Here is an 18,297-nt window from a genome sequence, read left to right as displayed (position 1 = left end):
CCTCCAGACTTCTGTAGCCAGTAAAAGGAAAGATGAATAACTGCTAATTCCTAAAAATGATGCATTGTGCATAAACTTTTCTATAACAGAAGACTAAATATTATGTGATAGTAACTACATAACTTGCTGACTTAACTTAGCATCTCTATATGCCAGTGGTTATAGTGATAAAATCTGCTAACATTTACTTTTAACCCATAAACACGTTACCATATTTAATATAATAGGAAATAAATGAGCTAAACCTAATGCTTAGTTAAGCTCTGTGCAATCATGGATTCCATTAATATAGGCTAATGTTTCCTGGTCCAAGTTTAGGGCTTTTGGAAGGGGACCCGATGAGGCATTGTTCCAGCTGGAATAATGTTTTTTATGAATGTCAAATTGTTGTCTCATGAAGCAAACTATGTTGCTCATCATATAATTTAATACAACTTGACAGTTTTTAATTTATCATTTACAAACAATGTGCAAATTGTGATTGTCCGTGTTTACTTGGTGACATCATTTTGTATATGTTGTGTGTGACTTACAGGATTTACTTCTTTGCATGACCACAACGCCTGGATTGCCTTGTACGTGTGGCTGCCATGATGCTTGGGTTACAGGGAAGTACTTCGTCCTCCAAAGTGTATCGTTGTGTGGCATGTTCAGCCACCTTCAACGGATTGGCCTCCTTGCTAGTACATCAGGCAACCCATGCTGGTGCGCTCTCCAAGATCCATCCACAGCCGAACACCAGCCCACATGAAACATTGTTTGCAAGTATGGACTCATCCAGTGAACAACCCAATCTACCAACACTCTTGCCTGAAAGCCCTTCACCTTCTTTTTATATTTGTGATTGTGGAGAGGAATTTCAGGACTTTGGCCTTATGCTGGAACATAAGCGTTCACATGTCTCTCAACTACAGCTACTGCAACCTTTGGATGATAGTAGTATTCTTGGTGGCACAGAGTGTGATAAAGCTTTCACCATCCAGCATGTATCATTAAGTCCAACTGTAACCCAGCTAGGTTTGGTTAGTAGTTGTCCCTCTACCTCAAGGTCCCCAGCTGTCAAACCCACATTAACAGACCGCAAAGCAGATGTAAGCCTGGAGGATGGCATCGCCATAGTAACCACTCCTCAAGGCCAGTGTACACCCCCTCAAGATGACGGTGAGAAACAACTTGAGAACATGTCAGCCACAGCAGAGCAAAAATCAGAGACTGGGGAGAACATGCAAGAAACAAATTCTGTTCTCAATAGCGAAAATGGTCAGAGTCTGCCCAGAAATAATGCTCTAATGAAGTTGGTGGCCTCGGCATACATGAAGCGTTTTCCCGCTCTTCCGTTTCAGAATCAGAACAATAACACAGTAACCCCCAAACAAGAAGTCGTCCCCGTTGACATAACACCAGGAGCAAAAACTGAGGTGTCCCCGATCAACGATCTCTCTGTTGCACAGTTGAGGCGACTGCTTGCAACACCTGGTATAAAAACAAAAGCTCCATCCATCAGCAGAGTTCTTGAGTCCAGTAAAAAGAAAGTTGTCTCTCTTACTAAGACTTTCTCACCTGTTGTGGTTCTTGAAACCCGTCATAAACTCAAGGATCCTGGCAGTAATGGCACTTATGGGAGATATCAATGTGGCCGCTGTCGTAGGGTCTTTCAAAACTTGGACAAACTGACAGAGCATCATTTCTTGCACAAAAAAGAGAGGATTAAATGTTGCCGTCACTGCAAACAGCTGATCATTGGGCGGCTGCCTTTACCTGACAATCACGTATGCCCTCAGTTAACAAACAAGAACATACAGCTGTCAAAGTCTTTAAAAAACAAGTCACCATTTGCCCCAAAACTAGTGCCATTCCATAGTCTAAACAATACTAGAAAAGTTTTCTTTTGTCCATTGTGCAAGCACAGCTACGCGCGGAGGTGGAACCTCAAAATGCACAAGTGCCAGGGCCCCGGGTCCGCTGTCCCCCAGCAGGCCAATCCGCCCATTCAGAAAATGCTAGTATTGAGATCAGACAGTAAACCCAATTCAGATACAGAGATTAATGCTGGATCTCACATCTCCAAGAGTATCGCTGTGGGCACTGAAGTTACTGGTCGAATCAAGGTAGAGGTGACCCCTCCAAATTCAGAGATATCTACAGCTTCACAGTTGGCCTGGACTCGTCCAGCAAACAGCTTCTCCCCATTCTACCCCAAATCTTCCATGACGGAGCAGCACAAGGATGGCTCCCTGTGCGATTCGCTCCAGCAAGGGGACGAAAACAGTAGCTGGGGTGGAGCAGCAGTTGATAATGAGGACAGTAATGAGGACAGTAATGAAGGGCAGTGGACAATGCCCTTGGATGATGAAATGGAGGTACTTAGCTCTATGGAGAAAGCTGGTAATGGAGGAGAGGTGAAGAAGTCTTTGTCAGTCGAACATGCAGGTACGGCGCCCCCCAGCCTGCGCTATTTCATCAGAGATGGCGTAAAACGTTACCCATGTAACAGGTGTCAGAAAACCTACAGTCGGCCATCTACTTTGAGGCGCCATCTACGCCTGTGCGGGTTTAGGCTACGGGGACCTGGCACTGTGGCACAGAGTAGTAGTCACGGTGCCACTCCACAAAATGCCAGCAATATGAAACCAATGTTTCCTTGCCATGTCTGCGGGAGAACCTTTAACCGCAAAGATAACATGATGGTTCACAGAAAAAGGTGTCAGTTGCACCTAACAATGAGCGATGTGGACAGAGGGATTGTGCAGCCGAGTGTACCAGGCAACGCAACGGACGGTCAAACCCAGGAGGACGATGGAGGCAACTGGGGCATCATGTCACTGCCCTCTGTACTCCCAAGGAGGGTGACATGTGAGTGTGGCGTCGGATTTACATCCCCAAGGCTTCTGCTGGAGCATCTGCAGAAGCATGCACAGGAGTCATACACATGTCCGACTTGTGGAGAGACTGTTAATTCCTGGGCAGACTACGAAGTTCACCTGCAGATCCATATGCATCCTCATCACCAGCTGCTGAAGGGAATACAGCCCCAGCGATCGCAACCCCTATTACTTCGATTTCAGCAACAGAGACCTCAGCAGCAGCCCTCTCAGCCAGTGCATCAGCCTCCACAGAAGCAAACTGTCAGAGCAGATAAGCTTCCAAATCCAACAAAAAAGCAGCCAAGGATTGTATGCACACGGTGCGGAAACACTTTCGCCACTCGCTGCTCCCTCCGAAGGCACGTGTCCTGGAATCGATGCAAAGGTGGACGGGCTATAAATCCACCCACACACCCACCCAAAACCTATCACTGTTCCCATTGCAACTCTCACTTCCCGAACACAATCAGTCTTCTGTTTCACCAGAGGAGTGGGGCCTGCAAGCCCGCCATTAAGCCCGTGCGGTGCCCCGTTTGTCTTCGCTGGTTCGGCACTGTGGATGGTTTGCAGAAACACCTGCTCACTCACAAGCAGTCTGAATCGTATCGCTGTGATGTGTGTCAGGGGACGTACCCCAACCTTAAATCACTCAAAAACCACCGCAGGAGGATTCATCGCATCATGGCTGGAGACACTAAGCCAAAAACACAAGAACAGCTGAATTCTTAATGATACTTCATGTTTTCTGAAAATCATCAGAGTCGTGCATTTAAGAACTTTACAAATTTCAGTATATTTGTCAGTTGACTTGTTTTTAACTTGACTTGGGCTTTTTTTTTTCACTGTCCATGAGTTATTTTGACATTGTACAGCCACATAAGTTGTTTTTTAAAGCTGCTCTGAGAGTGTGTTATAGTAGCTTGCCACTGTAAAAACAACAAAAAAATCACAGCTTTTATATACTGTACATTTTAGTTTTGTCAAGTTAATCCCTTTATTACATAGCCTCATTAGCCTGTAAATGTTTGAGTATTTGGTAATCAAACTTTTATCACAGAGGTCGTGATGTAGCTTGTTGTTCCTGGTGTCAATAAACATACCAGTATGTGAAACATGTACATTATATCATTTTGTGCGATAAGGGATCAAATATCTTAAAGGTTTGCAACAAGTGCAACACAAGAAGGTGATATTTTGAATATTGTGTAAAGAGCTTGTTTTAAGACGAAAGGGGTTTTATGTCCTGGCTTTTACTTCCAGAATGATTTAATATTAGTACACAAATTTGTGGCATGCATACTAATTAATTAATTTAATTAATAATTAATTTAGTACATTTGTTCTCTTGTTTGGGAAGTCTTAAAAAAGCAGTGATCAGGCTTACTCTGCGTGTCAACCGGTCTGTGCTCGTCTATGAACGCTCTGGAGTATACAATTAAAGCACAGCTTCCTTTTGGATCACAGTTTCTAGTTTGTTCCTTTGTTAAACAAATATAATGTTAAGTAACTTTCAGTCAGTCATGGGTCATAAGGTGAATGTCAATTAACAGTAAATGTGTATGTGTGTAACAGAAATTTTTTCATAGATTTAAAGGAAACCTAGAGCAAAGAAAGGTAAGAATGTGAACCTTGTATCCCAAATGTACAAGTTTGTGGTAGGTTTTTTAAGAGGTTTACTAATTTGTTAGATATTTGTATCAACCTCAGTTTTTCTTAAATGAAAATACCTGAAATGGACCTAAAATACCTAAAATAAAAAAAACCCCACTAATTTCTGGGGCCGCAGAGAAACCCAGGAATAGTCACTGTCTCTTTAGTTTACAGTGGTAAGAGGGGAAATTACTAAATGTGTGCTGAATGTAGATAAACGGCACTGGTAGGAAAATCATCATCTGGAATATGATAGATTAACCAAGATATACCCTGAGGGAACGCTGATTCACATGTAGCTGTGTGTAGTTTTTTACTATTAATTCAGTAACCCTATGGGAAAGTCAATACAACCAACAATTACCAGTATAATCTCAGTTTTCATTTTTAATTCAATATACACCGCCCACTTGTGTTTATTAAATGTAATTGTATACGCTCATTTTTCACATTGACAGATAAACAAATAAACAGGTTCATTGCCTGAAGTAGGTTTTCACATACAATGAATTTGTCTTGGTATTTTGTTGCATAACAATAAACATAGTAAGAGAAATCTGTTTTTTTTTTAAATAAATATTGACCAAGGAGTGGGCAACAGTATAAAAAATATGTGCAATTTGCAAATAATAATCCCAGTATGTGCTTTCATTGACATATAGAGATGTGGAGACTATGTTAATGTTCATCCGTGTCAGTGAGGGGGTCCCGGGCCTTGATGAGGCCAGCTGCAGTCGGGTAGGCTGGGAGGGGTCGGCCATAATCCTCCTCGCTCCCCTCAGGGTCCCGGAGGCAAACAGGTCGTGGAGGGATGGCAGATGCAGCCAATCACCCTCTCTGCAGAGAGAGTGAGACGCTGCAGTCCACTCTTGTCCTTGGCAGTGGCAGGAGCGTTCCAGTAATGGTGATGGAGAACATGAGATTGGACTCAGTGATGCGCGGTTATAGATGTGCGGCGCATCATTGGCTTGTAGAGGTTGGAGGCAGTTATCACCGTCCCTGAGTTGCTCTCGGGCGTGGGGGGACAGCTAGGTCAGTTGCAATGTAAAGAAGGCTTGGTTATATTGTATGTAATATATTTTGTATATATATATTAATGCTGAGGATCATGTTAATCATGTATTTCCATGGTAACGAAAGGACTGTGCTCCATGGTAACGAGTGACCTGTCAAGTTGATGCTAGTGTTATTTATTTGTGTTTGCAGCATGAAGGCTAAAAGTCACCCTCTATTAACAGCCGTGTTAACGTTAAAGGTGAAACACTCACTCCAGTCGGTAGCAGTTATAACGAAGCAAAACTGAACTTTTGTCCGTCAAAGCGCGCCATCGGTAGAAGAAGAGGGTGTGGAGCTTTCCTCTGGGTATTTTTTTTTTTTTTTTTTTTTGGTGTGGCTAATGCATGGGCTAATGTGCTAACTTCCACCGAGGCGTTCAAAACACCGGCAAGTTAGCCCGACTGTGAATGCCTCACGAAACGACAATCGACCCGCTGTGTGCAGTCTGTCGCAAGGACACCGCGATAAGCAGCGCGTCGACTGAGCGCTGCTTTGGTTTTCATGTGGAGGTGAGACAACGTTATTGTCCAATGAGCTAGTGCAGGCTAACGCTAGCACCGCAGGCTCGTAGCAAGACAAGCGCGCGTTAAAATAAATATCGGCGTTATAAACTGTGAAAACCTGAGCAAACAGCGTAGTTGTCCACACAATACTGCTGTAACACTGTAGTTACAACGCCACTGTGTTGTTCGGCTGGGAGACTGCGGTGTGTAACGTTATTGTACAGCCTGTGAGGTGTAACGTAATGGTGAGATATTAAATGTTAGAGAGTTCATTAGCTCGTCTCAGAAGTTGGGAATTGATTTCAGAGACGAGCTAATCCCGTTAAACGCACTGAGGAGGCCATAACACTGAGTGCTCCAGAAACATTACAGTCGTCTCTCCTCAGCTCAGCATGCAGTTAGTTGTATGTAACGCTAGCTGTTAGCATAAGTAGCTCCTCTGTGTCTCCATTAACACTGAGCTACAACTTAATTGATTATTTGGCTTGTTTGAAACTGTATTCTGCTTATCGCTGCATTAATTTGAATACATGTCTTCACCAGGAAAGGCGCCCCACATCATAAATGAACACATCCGTGTCGAGCCTCATCATGGAGAGAGGGAGGCAAAAACTGCATAACATTATGGAGGACGGCTTAGGCAGAGACTTGATGGATGCTGGTCGGTTCTGCTTCAGCTGCGAGCAGATATTTGCCAATCGGAGATTCCTGGAGGAACACGTGTGCCCTGCTGTAAGTTACATCTGCTCTTGTGGAACTGAGTTTACAGAATACAGAGACATGCTGGAGCACAGCACGACACATGAACCGGGACACCAAGTGCTCGATCACGAAACCATAAGGAAGCGCAGAATTGAGAAGCGCATAGAGGAGGAGGAGCAGCTGAAAAGACTGCAGACGGGAGAGGTTGTCTGGAAGCCCCCTACATTGGACAGTGTGGCATCGATTTCTTTGCCAGCGAAGCAGAAACAGCAAGTACCCGTTACAGCAGGTATTCTGCCACAAGGTCCCACGCAGCCTGCACAGATTTCACAAGTGCCTGAGTTGTACCGCTCTGTGTCACAAGCATCTCTTGTCCAAAATCCTGTCTCCTCTCTAACAGACATGAAGAATATTTTTGCAGGTGTGGGTGCACCAACAGTGGATCTGTGGACACTTTACCAGCCAGTGGTGTTGTTGCAAACAGTGCGCAGGTTTAACAAGTCAAAGCCTTACACTTGCGGTAAATGTGGGCAGTGTTTTACAGCAAAGACCTCTCTCGTATCCCACCACAGCTCTCATGTCACTGATAAGGTTTCTGGCTGTATAGGATGTGGGCTGCTGCTCTCCAGCAGGAAGGTAGTGCCTCGCTTCCATGTTTGTAACTCACCTAACACGGCTACCAAATTCAGACTCATCACCGCAAAGCCGCTGGCCGACAAGAAGCTAAATCAAGCCAAATCAGACAGGGGTCCGAGTTTTGGGGGGCCTCAGGGTTCTTCATATCTACATTTGAAAAGCCAGAATCTCAGTGCAGCCAGTAAAGCCAGTCAGGCACCTCACGTCACGTCCGCCCTGCAGTTGAAAAATCAGAATATGAAAATGTACAATCAGAGCAATCAGGGGCTTCATGTCGCTCCATCCCTGCAGATGAAGAGCCAGAACTCCAGTGCATCCAAGTCTTATGTCTCTGTCCCCCAGCCACTGAAGAGCCAGAATCCAAATCCCAGTGCATCTAATAAAAGTAGGCCTGTCACTCCCTCCGGGCAGTCGAAAACACCCACAAATTCTGTATCAGGCGCATCGGGCAAACCATCAGCGACATCCTCTGTATCCAACGGGTTCACGTGTCGAGTCTGTCATATTCCTTTCGAAACGGCTCAGCTGCTTCAGAGGCACAAGTGTGTCAAAGCCCAGGAGTTTATGGCAAAGCATGTGCGAGGGGGCAAACAGCAATACAAAATAAAGAGGGTGACGCCAGCGGCGAGCCCAAATGCTGCTCAGATGAACGGTGAAAGAAGACTTGGGGTTCCAGATTCTGGTAACATAAAGAGAAACCAAGTCATGGCTGTCAGTCTGGACAAGGGGCAAGGGGCGACTATGGATATGGCCGATGATTGTTATATCGTTGAAAGTGGACCAGACAAACCTGCTGAGATGATTTACCAAGTAACCTCATCTGTCCCTATTAAGACTTGACAAAACTAGACTCGACATCCAGTTTGCATGTCACATTTTATGTTAATTATGGACCAAGTGCTTAAAGATAGCAGTCTCCTGGTTGAATATCTACTTGTTTAGGTTTATGGCACAAGAACACAATGCTTCCTGGCTTTCTCCAGATCTCCCAATATGAAGTTGTAAGATGAGTGCAAAATAAATTATTATTATTATTATTACGACAGTGGAGAGACAGGAAAAGCAGGAGAGAGATGGGTATGATATGCAGCAAAGGGCCCAGACTCAAACCCAGGCTGTTTCGGTAAGGACTCAGCTTTGATACTTGGTACGCGATCTGCCAGGTGAGCTACCTGTTAACGGGCATTTTAAGTAAGCTGGATTTCTTTTGTCAGTAAACAGTCCCAAGATTCACGTCCCCAGAGTCTAAATTTGATGTCCCTGCAGTGGTTACAGAACATGTAAATCAATAACGCTTATCAAAATGTATGTGCATATGCACCCATGTTTGTTGGGATAACCAGGTGCTGTATTATAGTTGTTTTGTTTTGTTTTTTTTAAAATGTGTTTTTAGTATGATCAGAATGTGTTGTGAGGCTGTTGGAACTGACCACGATACCCAGTGTGTTCTTTCCAGCTTTGTCAGACTTTAAGAATATGGTATATGTTGTATTAAACTATATTTTCAAACTCACCGTGTGTGTAGTCATTTGATAATGCCACGTTATAATGTTAACAAGGTCGTTCACATGATAAATGGACTGAATGTATAGTGCTTTTAATCTAAGTGATAATGTATTAATCAGTGGCAATGTTGGATGTGATTCTTAAACAGTACATGCAGTTTGTGGTGCCTGAGAACTACAGTAAATGCAATTAACATAACAAACATGTTTGTAAAACGAGATGAGATAATGTATAATCTTAAAATGAATATATGGAAATAGAATTTAAAAACTACATACAAGTAGATTTAGTTAACATCGAAGAGCAACATTGTCTTTATTGTGGCCTTTGAAATGTATTACGTGCCAGTTACGTGTTGTGGACTGTTTGATTTGGTGGTAGAAATATAGAAGTGAGACACGATGAATCAACTTTATTTTTACAGTTCCACAAATAACTATTATTAAACTGTTGTTCCTCCACAATGTTAGGTGTGTTTTTCAAGACATTCTCAACACTCCTGTGAAATAGGTTAAACGATGACATGCAGCAATTATTAAATCTTTAATAGACACTATCAAGTTATTTCTTAAGAATTCTGCACCTGTTTTTAATGTATTTAGTCCGTTATTTCTTTATTGTCTTTATTCTCAGCTGATATTGAAAGCCCCCAGTTCCCCAGTGATGTGTTCACGGTCCTGCGTCCTTACCTCCAGCAGAGGGGGCCATTTCAGAGCAAAAACAAGGCTCTGTTGTGCGTCCCTTTATGATGAGGTAAATATCCACGGCGAATATCCAAAAGAGTGGATGCGGCGTTCAAGTGCCGTTGGTGTGCTTGTGTTTTCAAAAACCTTGTGGCAAAATAAATTCAGAACATCAGCACGTAAATACATTTGGGTGACTGATGTGGCCCTGACTCTGAAACCCACAACGGTAAAAACCAGGGAGGGATAAACTCTTGGGAGTTCCTCGCGTAGAACAACTCATGATTCCCAAACTTTCCACAGCACTTGAAGTATCCCCTCCTGTGCTTCTCGGCGTGATTGACACTTTCTCGGGTCGCTTTGTGCGTGGATACCGAGTGGCTCCCTGCTGCAAACTGCTCTGAAAAGAAGAGAAAAAACCCCCAACCCACATTAACAGCTCCTCTCCCAGACCAAAGCACTTTTATTAAGAAAAGAAAAAAGAGAAAAGAAAAGTGCCAAACAGCCACGTAACGACAGAGCATATGTTAGCTTCAAGCTAGCCAGCGCTAGCTAGTGGAGCAGCGGTCAGTGCATGGCGACGCAGAGAGCAGTGTGGACTCTCTCCCTCGCAGGCAAGCAGTTTGTGTTTACTACTCTTCATATTGTGTAACCGGTGTTGAGAAATAGCCTACATACGCGTTGTTAACTTTGCAGACGGGTAAACGAGCTGACATTGTGGTTACCGGCGGGGTTCGTGTGGCCTGTGACGTTAATTAACCGGAGCTAGCGATCCGGCCTACCAACACATAACGCCTACATCGTTAGTCATGCTGCTGGTAGCTTTGAATCTTAACTGATAGCTGGGTGCTGAAGCTGCCAGGCTCGGCCATGGGTGTTTGGAAATACCTTATGAGTTGTGTCTCGGTGGTTTTATGTGTGAGCATTGGTAACCACAGTCGAAAAGCCACTTTGTGTGCTTCATGAAAGAGCCCCATCAGATGACATGTGTGTGCACGGGAGATGAAATGACACCAGCAACCACTGTGCAGAGAGAGAAACTGGTGTATATGTATTAAACTACCTGTTTACATGCATCAGATGTGCACATCTAGTGGTGTACAAACTGCGACAGCGTACTTTGAGTCTGTGTGGTGAGTTAGTTCTTCAGGCTCATAAGTGGTACACTGAAGATAAAGTCTATGTAAGGTGTGATCTGTTAACAGATGGGGGAAAGGTGCTTTGCTTGAGTAAAATGAGCAGTGTCGCGATGTGAACCTGCTCGATTACACGCACAAAACTATTATCAGCACCATTAAAAGTAAATAAATATTCATTATGCAGAGTAGCACCTACCTGGTAGTGAAGGAGCTCATTTTATATAGTTGAAAAACAGCTGGTTATTCTTTAATGATTCCTCATTTATAAGTTGCATGTGTGTTATTTAGGAAAATGTTCATCTGCCAACTAACTAACTCGTGTGAAAGTGGTGGAGTAAAAAGTACTGTGTGTGTACCTTGTGTTTAAGTACTTGAGTAAATGTTCTCTGTTACTGTCCACCGCTGTCCTAATTCCCAAACTCTGGTCTATCTTAACAGGTTTCGATTAGGAAATCACTCCTGTTTCTCATTGTTTCTCATTTTTGTCAGCGACTTTTCAACCCTGGCAACTAAATGCCTGTCAATCAAACATACATTTGCTGTAGGATCACACGTTACTGTTATGAGTTACAACCTCCTTGTCACTGTTTAATCCACAGACTCTTGTCATGGGGAGTAAAATGTCCTTCAGCAGAGGAAGCAGTGACCAAAATACAGTCTCTGAGTTAACTTCTGTGGCATCGCATCCTTGCAATTCCGTTCATGCCCCTTCGGACTGCAAGCAGGTAGCCAGTGAGAAAGACAAATAGACATTTCACCCCAAAGGTTATGCAGCATACAGCACACTTTTATGGAGTAGCTTGCAAGTGGAATGCATGGAGTCATTTTCTTAGGGGGAAATTAACCTGATGTCTTATTTATTTATATTTTTATTTTTTGGGAATTTTCTTTGTAATGTTTTTTAGTGTTTATACATCTTGACTATTTAAGTGTGCAGTGAATCATTATGTTACTTTTATGTTGGTTCAGTGGTGTCCAAATGAAGGGAGGGGAGTCCCTAAAGGTTCCCTAATAATAATAATACACTTTTATTCTATTTTGAGATATATATTTATTTTTCAAGATATATCATTTTCAAATGTTGCCTCTAGATCTACTGTTTGTTTACATACATTATCATTAGCATGTGGTCTTTACTGTATACATATTGCACTGATTTTCCTTTTTTTCTTTTTGTATTTCTTTATTTTTATACTATTTTAGGAGACTTGTGCAACAATGCCACTACTACATTTGTGACAAATCCAGTTTTTTTTTTTCCCCCTCCGCAGATACCTGAAGACAAGACATGCAGTGAGGAAGACCTGGAATCCAGGAGGGGAGAAGAAATGAAAGCAACACAACTGACTCAACCTGTACCTGAGTCCCACTCATCGGGACATACGGAGCCCGATGGCCTTGTTGGTACTGAATCAGTAGGCGGAACAAACTGTCAACACAGTAAGCGCATATCTCCGCAGGTCGGAATGGAAGCAAAGTCCAAAATGGCCTCTGCGAGCGTGTGCAGCTCTACAACAGACAGTCACGGACAGCCTGTGGAGGGCCGCAGAAAACGCGGGCGCCCTCGTAAAACAAAACAGTTGTTGACTGAAGACACAATAGATCCAGAGTCGGCGGCTCTTGACGCAGTTCAGCATGAGGAGATCAGCACGACAATACCTTTGCCAATATGCTTGGAGAACCACAACAGTGACCATGTGCCTAATGCTGTAGACAGTCCCTTAATCAATAACTCACCTCATGAGATGTCTAGTCCTCATACTGTCTCTGATGGTAAAGTAGAAGTTGGTGACCCTGTGCTGCCAAAAAGAAAAAGAGGAAGACCAAGAAAAAAAGAAGTCAAAGATTTTAACACTACAGATGCTGCGGCTGCTGTCAGCGCTCCCGCTGCTTCCACTAATGTGAATAATGTTAGTAGTCCTACACGGAGACTGAGGAGTAGAGGAGAACACCCTGTGGATCTGGATGGAAAGACTGACTCTGATAGCCAGGTAGACCATAAGCAAACTGAAACAACTCCTACAGAAAGTAACGACATATTGAACTTTCAAGGTGTTAAAAGAAGAAGGGCCAAACTGGCCGATCAGCAGGTTCCAGCTAAAGTGTCCAGACTGGATGTTTCCCAGGAGGCCTCTTCAGTGTTGAGCAATGACACGGGCTCTGGGGAGAGAGCTAAGGGAGATAAGCTGGGAGAACTGAACACTGACAAACAAGAGACTGGTACAGATGGAAAGGGTGATCAGCTGTCCTTGCTGCCTGCAGAGGGACAAGAGCAGCAGGCGAAACCGAAGGAAGGTGCGTTACTAGAAAGAAAACAGCTTTCCCAGCCAGCAGCTGAGCCTGAAGTTGTATCTTCAGAGGGTTTGAACAGTCTGAACGTGGTAAGCCCTACTCAGAGTGATGACCCTAAGATAGAACAGTCAGCTGACAAGAATGGCAGCGAGGAGTCCCAATCAAAAAACAGTCTTGAACCTCCAAATACCGCACACTTGCAGAATACAGAGCCCTCTAACACAGATGTGGTAACATCCTCTGAACAACCACCTAAACCTGTTTTAGTCCTCCCTGCTGTGAAAGCTGAGAATATAGAGATAGAGCTGGACCATTTAAATCCCGTTTCTGAGTCAAATAATACATCTTTACAATGCAGTGTTAGATCTGAGGGTCCAAACAGTGAGCGAAACACTTTCAGACGCAAGAGAGGAGGTAAGAGAAGGAGGAGACTAAATAATGTTTTGTTACAGAAAGCTCATCTTGTAAAGGGCCATGAAGGCAGTGACGACGCTCAACAAAAAACAGAGTGTGATGACGTGAAGAAGGAGGATAGCCTAAGGGATGCAAATGTCATCTACACTAAAAAAGGGGGAAAAACTCTGTTGAAATGTGGTTACTGCGGTCAAATATTTAAATTTCTGTCTCAGTTCATCATTCATCAACGCGTTCATACAGGAGAAAGGCCTTTCAAATGCCCTGAATGCGGTAAGGGTTTTAGCAAAAATTCAAACTTGAATCTTCATCTCAAGACGCACAGAAAGAACAACATGTATCAAAAATGCCCATTTTGCAAGATCAAATTCTCTTGCTCCGAATATGCCTCTCATATGAAGACACATGCCCATGAGCCAGACCAGAACTCTGACAACAACAAATCTGAAAAGCGGAGCAAAGGAAACGACCAAGAAAACGGCCCTGGACTTCATAGACCAGTTTCCCCAGAAAAGAGGGAAAGAAAAGTGTGCCAGTACTGTGGTAAAACGTTCCCGTTTCAGTCTGCCCTCATAAGACACGTGCGTGTCCACACTGGAGAGAAGCCTTATAAATGTGATATATGTGGCAAAGCTTTCGGTCAGGCCTACTTCCTCCGCGTTCACGAGCTGACACACTGGTCTGTGAAGCGTTACAACTGCACACGTTGTGAAAAGTCATTCACTCATTATAGCAATGCAAAAAATCACACCTGCAAACCATCGGGAAGCGGCGACGATTTACAACCCAACAGACGGGTAAGGCCTTCACTGACGTACACGTGCCACATCTGCAAGAATGTTTTCGACCATCTGCAGGAGTTCAACAGCCACATGAAAGCACACACGGGCGCAAAGCTTTATCGCTGCTTGTATTGTGACAAGCTGTTTGGTGTGCTGTCTGAATTTAGCTCCCATCGCACCCAGTGCAGAGGAGAGGGAAACGCCTCCAGCTCTGCCATACAAGAGTCAATGTCATTAATACAGTACACAGTGCCTGCACTTAGGTGTGCATCGGGACAGAGCTCAGCTTCTCCTCTCACGGCTGCAAATTGCGAAACACAGAAAAAAACGCCACAAACCGGCCGCAAGAAACGCTTTGCTAGCTTAAAGAAACCATTCCAGTCGACAGTCATACCGGCTCACCCCCTCTCACACCTCGTGTCAAAGTTAAACAAACTAGATAATCGTTCAGACCCCAGGAAATATTTATGCCCAAGCTGCGGGCGACTGTTCAGACACATGGGCAGGCTCCGAGCCCACATGCTCACTCACGGCCCGGGTCAAAGTTACATCTGTGCCTGCTGTGGCAAGACTCTCGAAAACTGGAAAAAACTGTGGCATCATCAGAGAATCCATCGACAGAGACGCGGCCGCTTCACTTGCCCTCAGTGTGGCCAAGGTTTTCGGTTCGTGGAGCCTTACAAGAAACACATGAGCGAGCACCCAGAGTTTCAGTGGATTCAGGTCAGGCCCAAGAAAGTGTTTCTGCCTTATCAATGTGACCAGTGCAGATGCAGCTTTAGGACTCTGGACTTGCTCTTCAGCCACCAGCTTTGCCATTCCTCAACACAAGACATGCGCAAGGACTCTGATTTTGATTTATCCATAGAGGATCATACTACACAGTCCAACAGGAAAATGTTGAGCCCTCCCACAGACAACCATATGGCCACTTTATGTCCAGAACCTGAGGAAAATAGCTCTCCTCTGACCGCCTTATCCATATATTCAGACCAAGCTTCTCAAGAGTCACCAGTAGCGCCCATGATTTCCACTGTCCAATATCAGGGTCTTGATTTAGGTAAAACTTTGCACCGTCCAGGCAGCACACATTCGATCCAAGATAGAGAAACCTGCCATGACAGAATTGATGAAAATTCACTCGGGAAACCCATTACTCCTTTGAGAACTGTGAAAAATGCTAGCATATCAAATGAAGAGTCTTCAGATGGTGTTAAGTGTGCTGTGTGTGGTAATGCTTATCCTGCCATTTCAGACCTTTATCACCATTATTTGCAGCATGCAAGAGGCCAAGTGTAATAATCAATCAGTCTCAATGGAGATTCTGTGCCCTTTCTATATGTACATTCACCTTTTTGCATTGTTTAACACAGAGGGTCCTGTAGCCCTAGACCAGAAGATGTAGAAACATTGCCTGTTACACACCTGGAAAAAGTTTGGGAAACTGAAATGCCTCAAAAAGTATTCTGAAGATTTGTTTACAGTCACGTATTCAGTCAGTCACGCCTGAAGGTACAAAATAGTCGGGACACTTTGTGTTTTCATGAAGTTCATGAGGCAACTTCAGGTAGAAGCCATGAACCTTTCTTTAGTACTTTGAATTTGATACAGATGCCCTAAATATTTGGTACATTCAGTGCATTAACACCAAGCCAGAAGCAGCCCTGGGACAATGTAATCAGATATTGAATGAAAGAAACATTGCAAACACAAGTTATGTAAATGACTGATTATGGAAAGTTTGATTTTAAAAACAATAAAATAGTCAAATGAAATAACCACTGAAACATTTTAACCCTATCTTTGTTGCACCTGCAACCACCTGGCATCTTTATTTTATAACTTGAAAAAGTTCCCTGCACATGGAGCATGGGACTGAATCACCAACTGATCAGAGGAGGAATTCATTTATAAACTCCTTTTTGCTGCGAGAAGTTTGTTTGGCAATACTGACAAAGAACTTGTTTGTGTAGATTTTTTCATTCAGATTTTATAACACATCATCTCTTGTCAGTGAATAGTATGACCAATTCATTGTCATTGTATAGTTTTACCTACATCGTCACCTCATCTTGATACAAGCAATCACTGTGTGACCTGTGAATTTAATATCAAACGTGTGCATTTTTAAATGATCTTTTCTTGACTGACCGTGGATGTGAAACTGTTCAAAATGTTTCAGAGGAAATGTTCGACTGATTACAAATCTGTTTTGTTTTGGTCTCCAACAGGGACAAGTATCAGCATTTTGTATTTATTATTTTAAAAAGTGAATATCAGCTTTTCTCATGCACATGCTTGTCATGTTTGCTCTTTTTGTGGACTCGCACTATGATGGCTGAAATCAAATGAATTTTTTTTAAAGAATAATAACAAAAAATACACTGACAAACGCACATTCTGTACCTGAACTAACAAGTGCAACAAGATGTTGTTGAACATCCGTTATTGTTTACTGCTTTTGAAAAACTACATTTTCATGCTTCAATGTCAGACTTGGTTTTTGGTGAATCATGAAATAAACTACATTTCAAAAGATGTTTCCCAGATGGACACCCTGCACTGTTGTATATGATTATATGCTATAGTTTGTCTTAAAACCAATAAAGCTCACTTTTCTATAGATTTGTGATTATATCTCATTTTTAAGTTGAAATAGGTGCTTACATGTGAATAGACAGACACCCATATTTCTATATAATCCTAAAGGTTAAGGCTCAAAGATCCTTTAAATGTGAAGAGAGGTGACTTCCTGGCAAATACAGGAAGTCACATTTAATACCAGTAGTATAAATATCTGTGTTGGGGTTTGTTTACTTTAAAGTCAATTTAAAGAGCTGTTGCAGCATATTTTGATCCAAAGTGATGAGTTTGAGTACAGTAGGTAATGCCAAGAAGTCAAACAGATGAGGAATCTTTGATTTTTTTAATTTATATTTTTATTTATTAAAGGGATGTACACCTTACTGTCCTACAACAAATGACTGTAAAGTGACTTTAGTTGGAGGACATGGTGTTGCGAATCCAGGAGTTGTAGTTGCAGACCTTGGCGTAGACTCCAGGCTTGTTCCTTTGGGGCCCAGCCATAACCCCAGGGGAACAACACCCCTGCAAGCTGGACCGTTGGCACCAACCAACGGGGCCACCGGAACAGATAGAAAGGACAACATGTGAGCAGAGGTGTTCTGAAGGCTGGTTGGTCCACTTTAAGAAACTGATGAGCAGCTTCAGCTCGTACCTGGCAGGAGTCCTTGCCTCCCTCGAGGAATCCAGCACAGAACATGTTGGAGGTGATCTGACCAGGGTAGGCGCTCCTGCAGCTGCTGTCGCTCAGGATGGGGGCATCCAGGCACCTCAGACGATCAGGGTAGTAGCCTACAGAAGAAAAAAAACAATGTATGTAAATATTCACACGCCATCATCTACCACTAATATCTTCCAGTATATTTGCAGACTTTTACTGACTTCCAGAGCCGCTGGTGTTTCCCCATCCAGAGATCAGACAGCGGGTGCCAGAGCCGGCACAGCTGGAAGGCAGGGACACGGTGCGGACGTAGCTGTTCAGGGAGGCGGGCTTGCTCAGCTTGATCAGCATGATGTCATTGTCCAGGTTGCGGCTGTTGTAGCTGGGGTGACGGATGACCATAGCAGAGTTGATGAACTGCTCTGTGCCCTCATTGACAGCAATGTTGTGCTCACCAAGACGCACCTGGACCTGGCTGCAGAGAGAGACAGGAGGATTGGATTACATGGAAGTGACAAATGTGACATTACATTTATAATGAGGCAGTTAGTTTGCTTGTTTAGATAAGTGTGTAAAAGTAAGTCAAGTATTAGGTAAAAAGGCTTTGCAGCAGCCTGATGGTGTAACAGTACATTCTGTTGAATCTAAAATCTAATGTTTGCACTTACGACTTGTAGCAGTGAGCAGCAGACACCACCCAGGTGCTGGAGATCAGAGAGCCTCCACAGAAGTGGTAGCCAGAGTTCAGAGAGACCTGGTAGGCCACAGAGTTCTTTGTGCACTCGTAGCCTCCAACAATCTTGTCATCCTCATCCTCAATGGGAGC

The 18,297-nt window shown here is 43.5% G+C and overlaps 4 protein-coding genes across 5 annotated transcripts in view; 3 read left to right on the top strand and 1 right to left on the bottom strand.

The window, feature by feature from the left end:
* The window catches only part of im:7147486 (zinc finger protein Xfin), a gene marked incomplete at its 5' end in the record, with an annotated part of 7,276 nt that extends 2,276 nt beyond the window's left edge, over window positions 1-5,000 (top strand). The window contains 1 exon segment of the mRNA XM_035671751.1: window positions 536-5,000. Within this exon segment, the coding sequence (XP_035527644.1) occupies window positions 591-3,593 (3,003 nt within the window). The 3' untranslated portion in view covers window positions 3,594-5,000.
* An 885-nt stretch (window positions 5,001-5,885) lies between these two features.
* LOC118335466 lies at window positions 5,886-8,924 on the top strand. Its single transcript, XM_035671753.1, has 2 exons — window positions 5,886-6,079; window positions 6,617-8,924. Exon 2 carries the CDS (start codon window positions 6,638-6,640, stop codon window positions 8,249-8,251), a length of 1,614 nt encoding a protein of 537 aa, XP_035527646.1. The 5' UTR covers window positions 5,886-6,079; window positions 6,617-6,637; the 3' UTR covers window positions 8,252-8,924.
* Window positions 8,925-9,936: 1,012 nt separating this feature from the next.
* On the top strand, window positions 9,937-16,852 carry LOC118335463 (zinc finger protein 184-like). 2 transcript variants are annotated; one of them, XM_035671748.1, is made up of 3 exons: window positions 9,937-10,214; window positions 11,339-11,464; window positions 12,011-16,852. In XM_035671748.1, exons 2-3 carry the CDS (start codon window positions 11,348-11,350, stop codon window positions 15,524-15,526), a joined length of 3,633 nt encoding a protein of 1,210 aa, XP_035527641.1. In that variant the 5' UTR covers window positions 9,937-10,214; window positions 11,339-11,347; the 3' UTR covers window positions 15,527-16,852. The 2 variants fall into 2 exon arrangements, with proteins under 2 accessions (XP_035527641.1, XP_035527642.1); XM_035671749.1 differs by lacking the exon at window positions 11,339-11,464 and having other exon boundaries at window positions 9,938-10,214.
* Window positions 16,853-17,224: 372 nt separating this feature from the next.
* On the bottom strand, window positions 17,225-18,297 carry prss1 (serine protease 1; the record flags this gene model as incomplete). The annotated part of the gene is given in 5 exon segments (XM_035672148.1): window positions 17,225-17,302; window positions 17,304-17,365; window positions 17,453-17,602; window positions 17,693-17,946; window positions 18,140-18,297. Coding segments are annotated over 5 exon segments (702 nt in total), but the record flags the coding sequence as incomplete, so codon positions are not given.

Source organism: Morone saxatilis, unplaced genomic scaffold, assembly GCF_004916995.1.
Source record: "Morone saxatilis isolate NCDOM2014 unplaced genomic scaffold, NCSU_SB_2.0 Contig24, whole genome shotgun sequence".
NCBI lineage: Eukaryota > Metazoa > Chordata > Actinopteri > Moronidae > Morone > Morone saxatilis.
Note: the sequence above shows the minus strand (reverse complement) of the source record. Positions and strands in the feature narration are given on the sequence as shown.

Coding starts and splice junctions, on each gene's coding strand:
- LOC118335463 (XM_035671748.1), top strand. CDS start 11,348: ATGGGGAGTAAAATGTCCTTCAGCAGAGGAAGCAGTGACCAAAATACA. Junction 11,465..12,010: donor CCCCTTCGGACTGCAAGCAG/GTAGCCAGTGAG, acceptor CCCCCTCCGCAG/ATACCTGAAGACAAGACATG.
- LOC118335466 (XM_035671753.1), top strand. CDS start 6,638: ATGAACACATCCGTGTCGAGCCTCATCATGGAGAGAGGGAGGCAAAAA.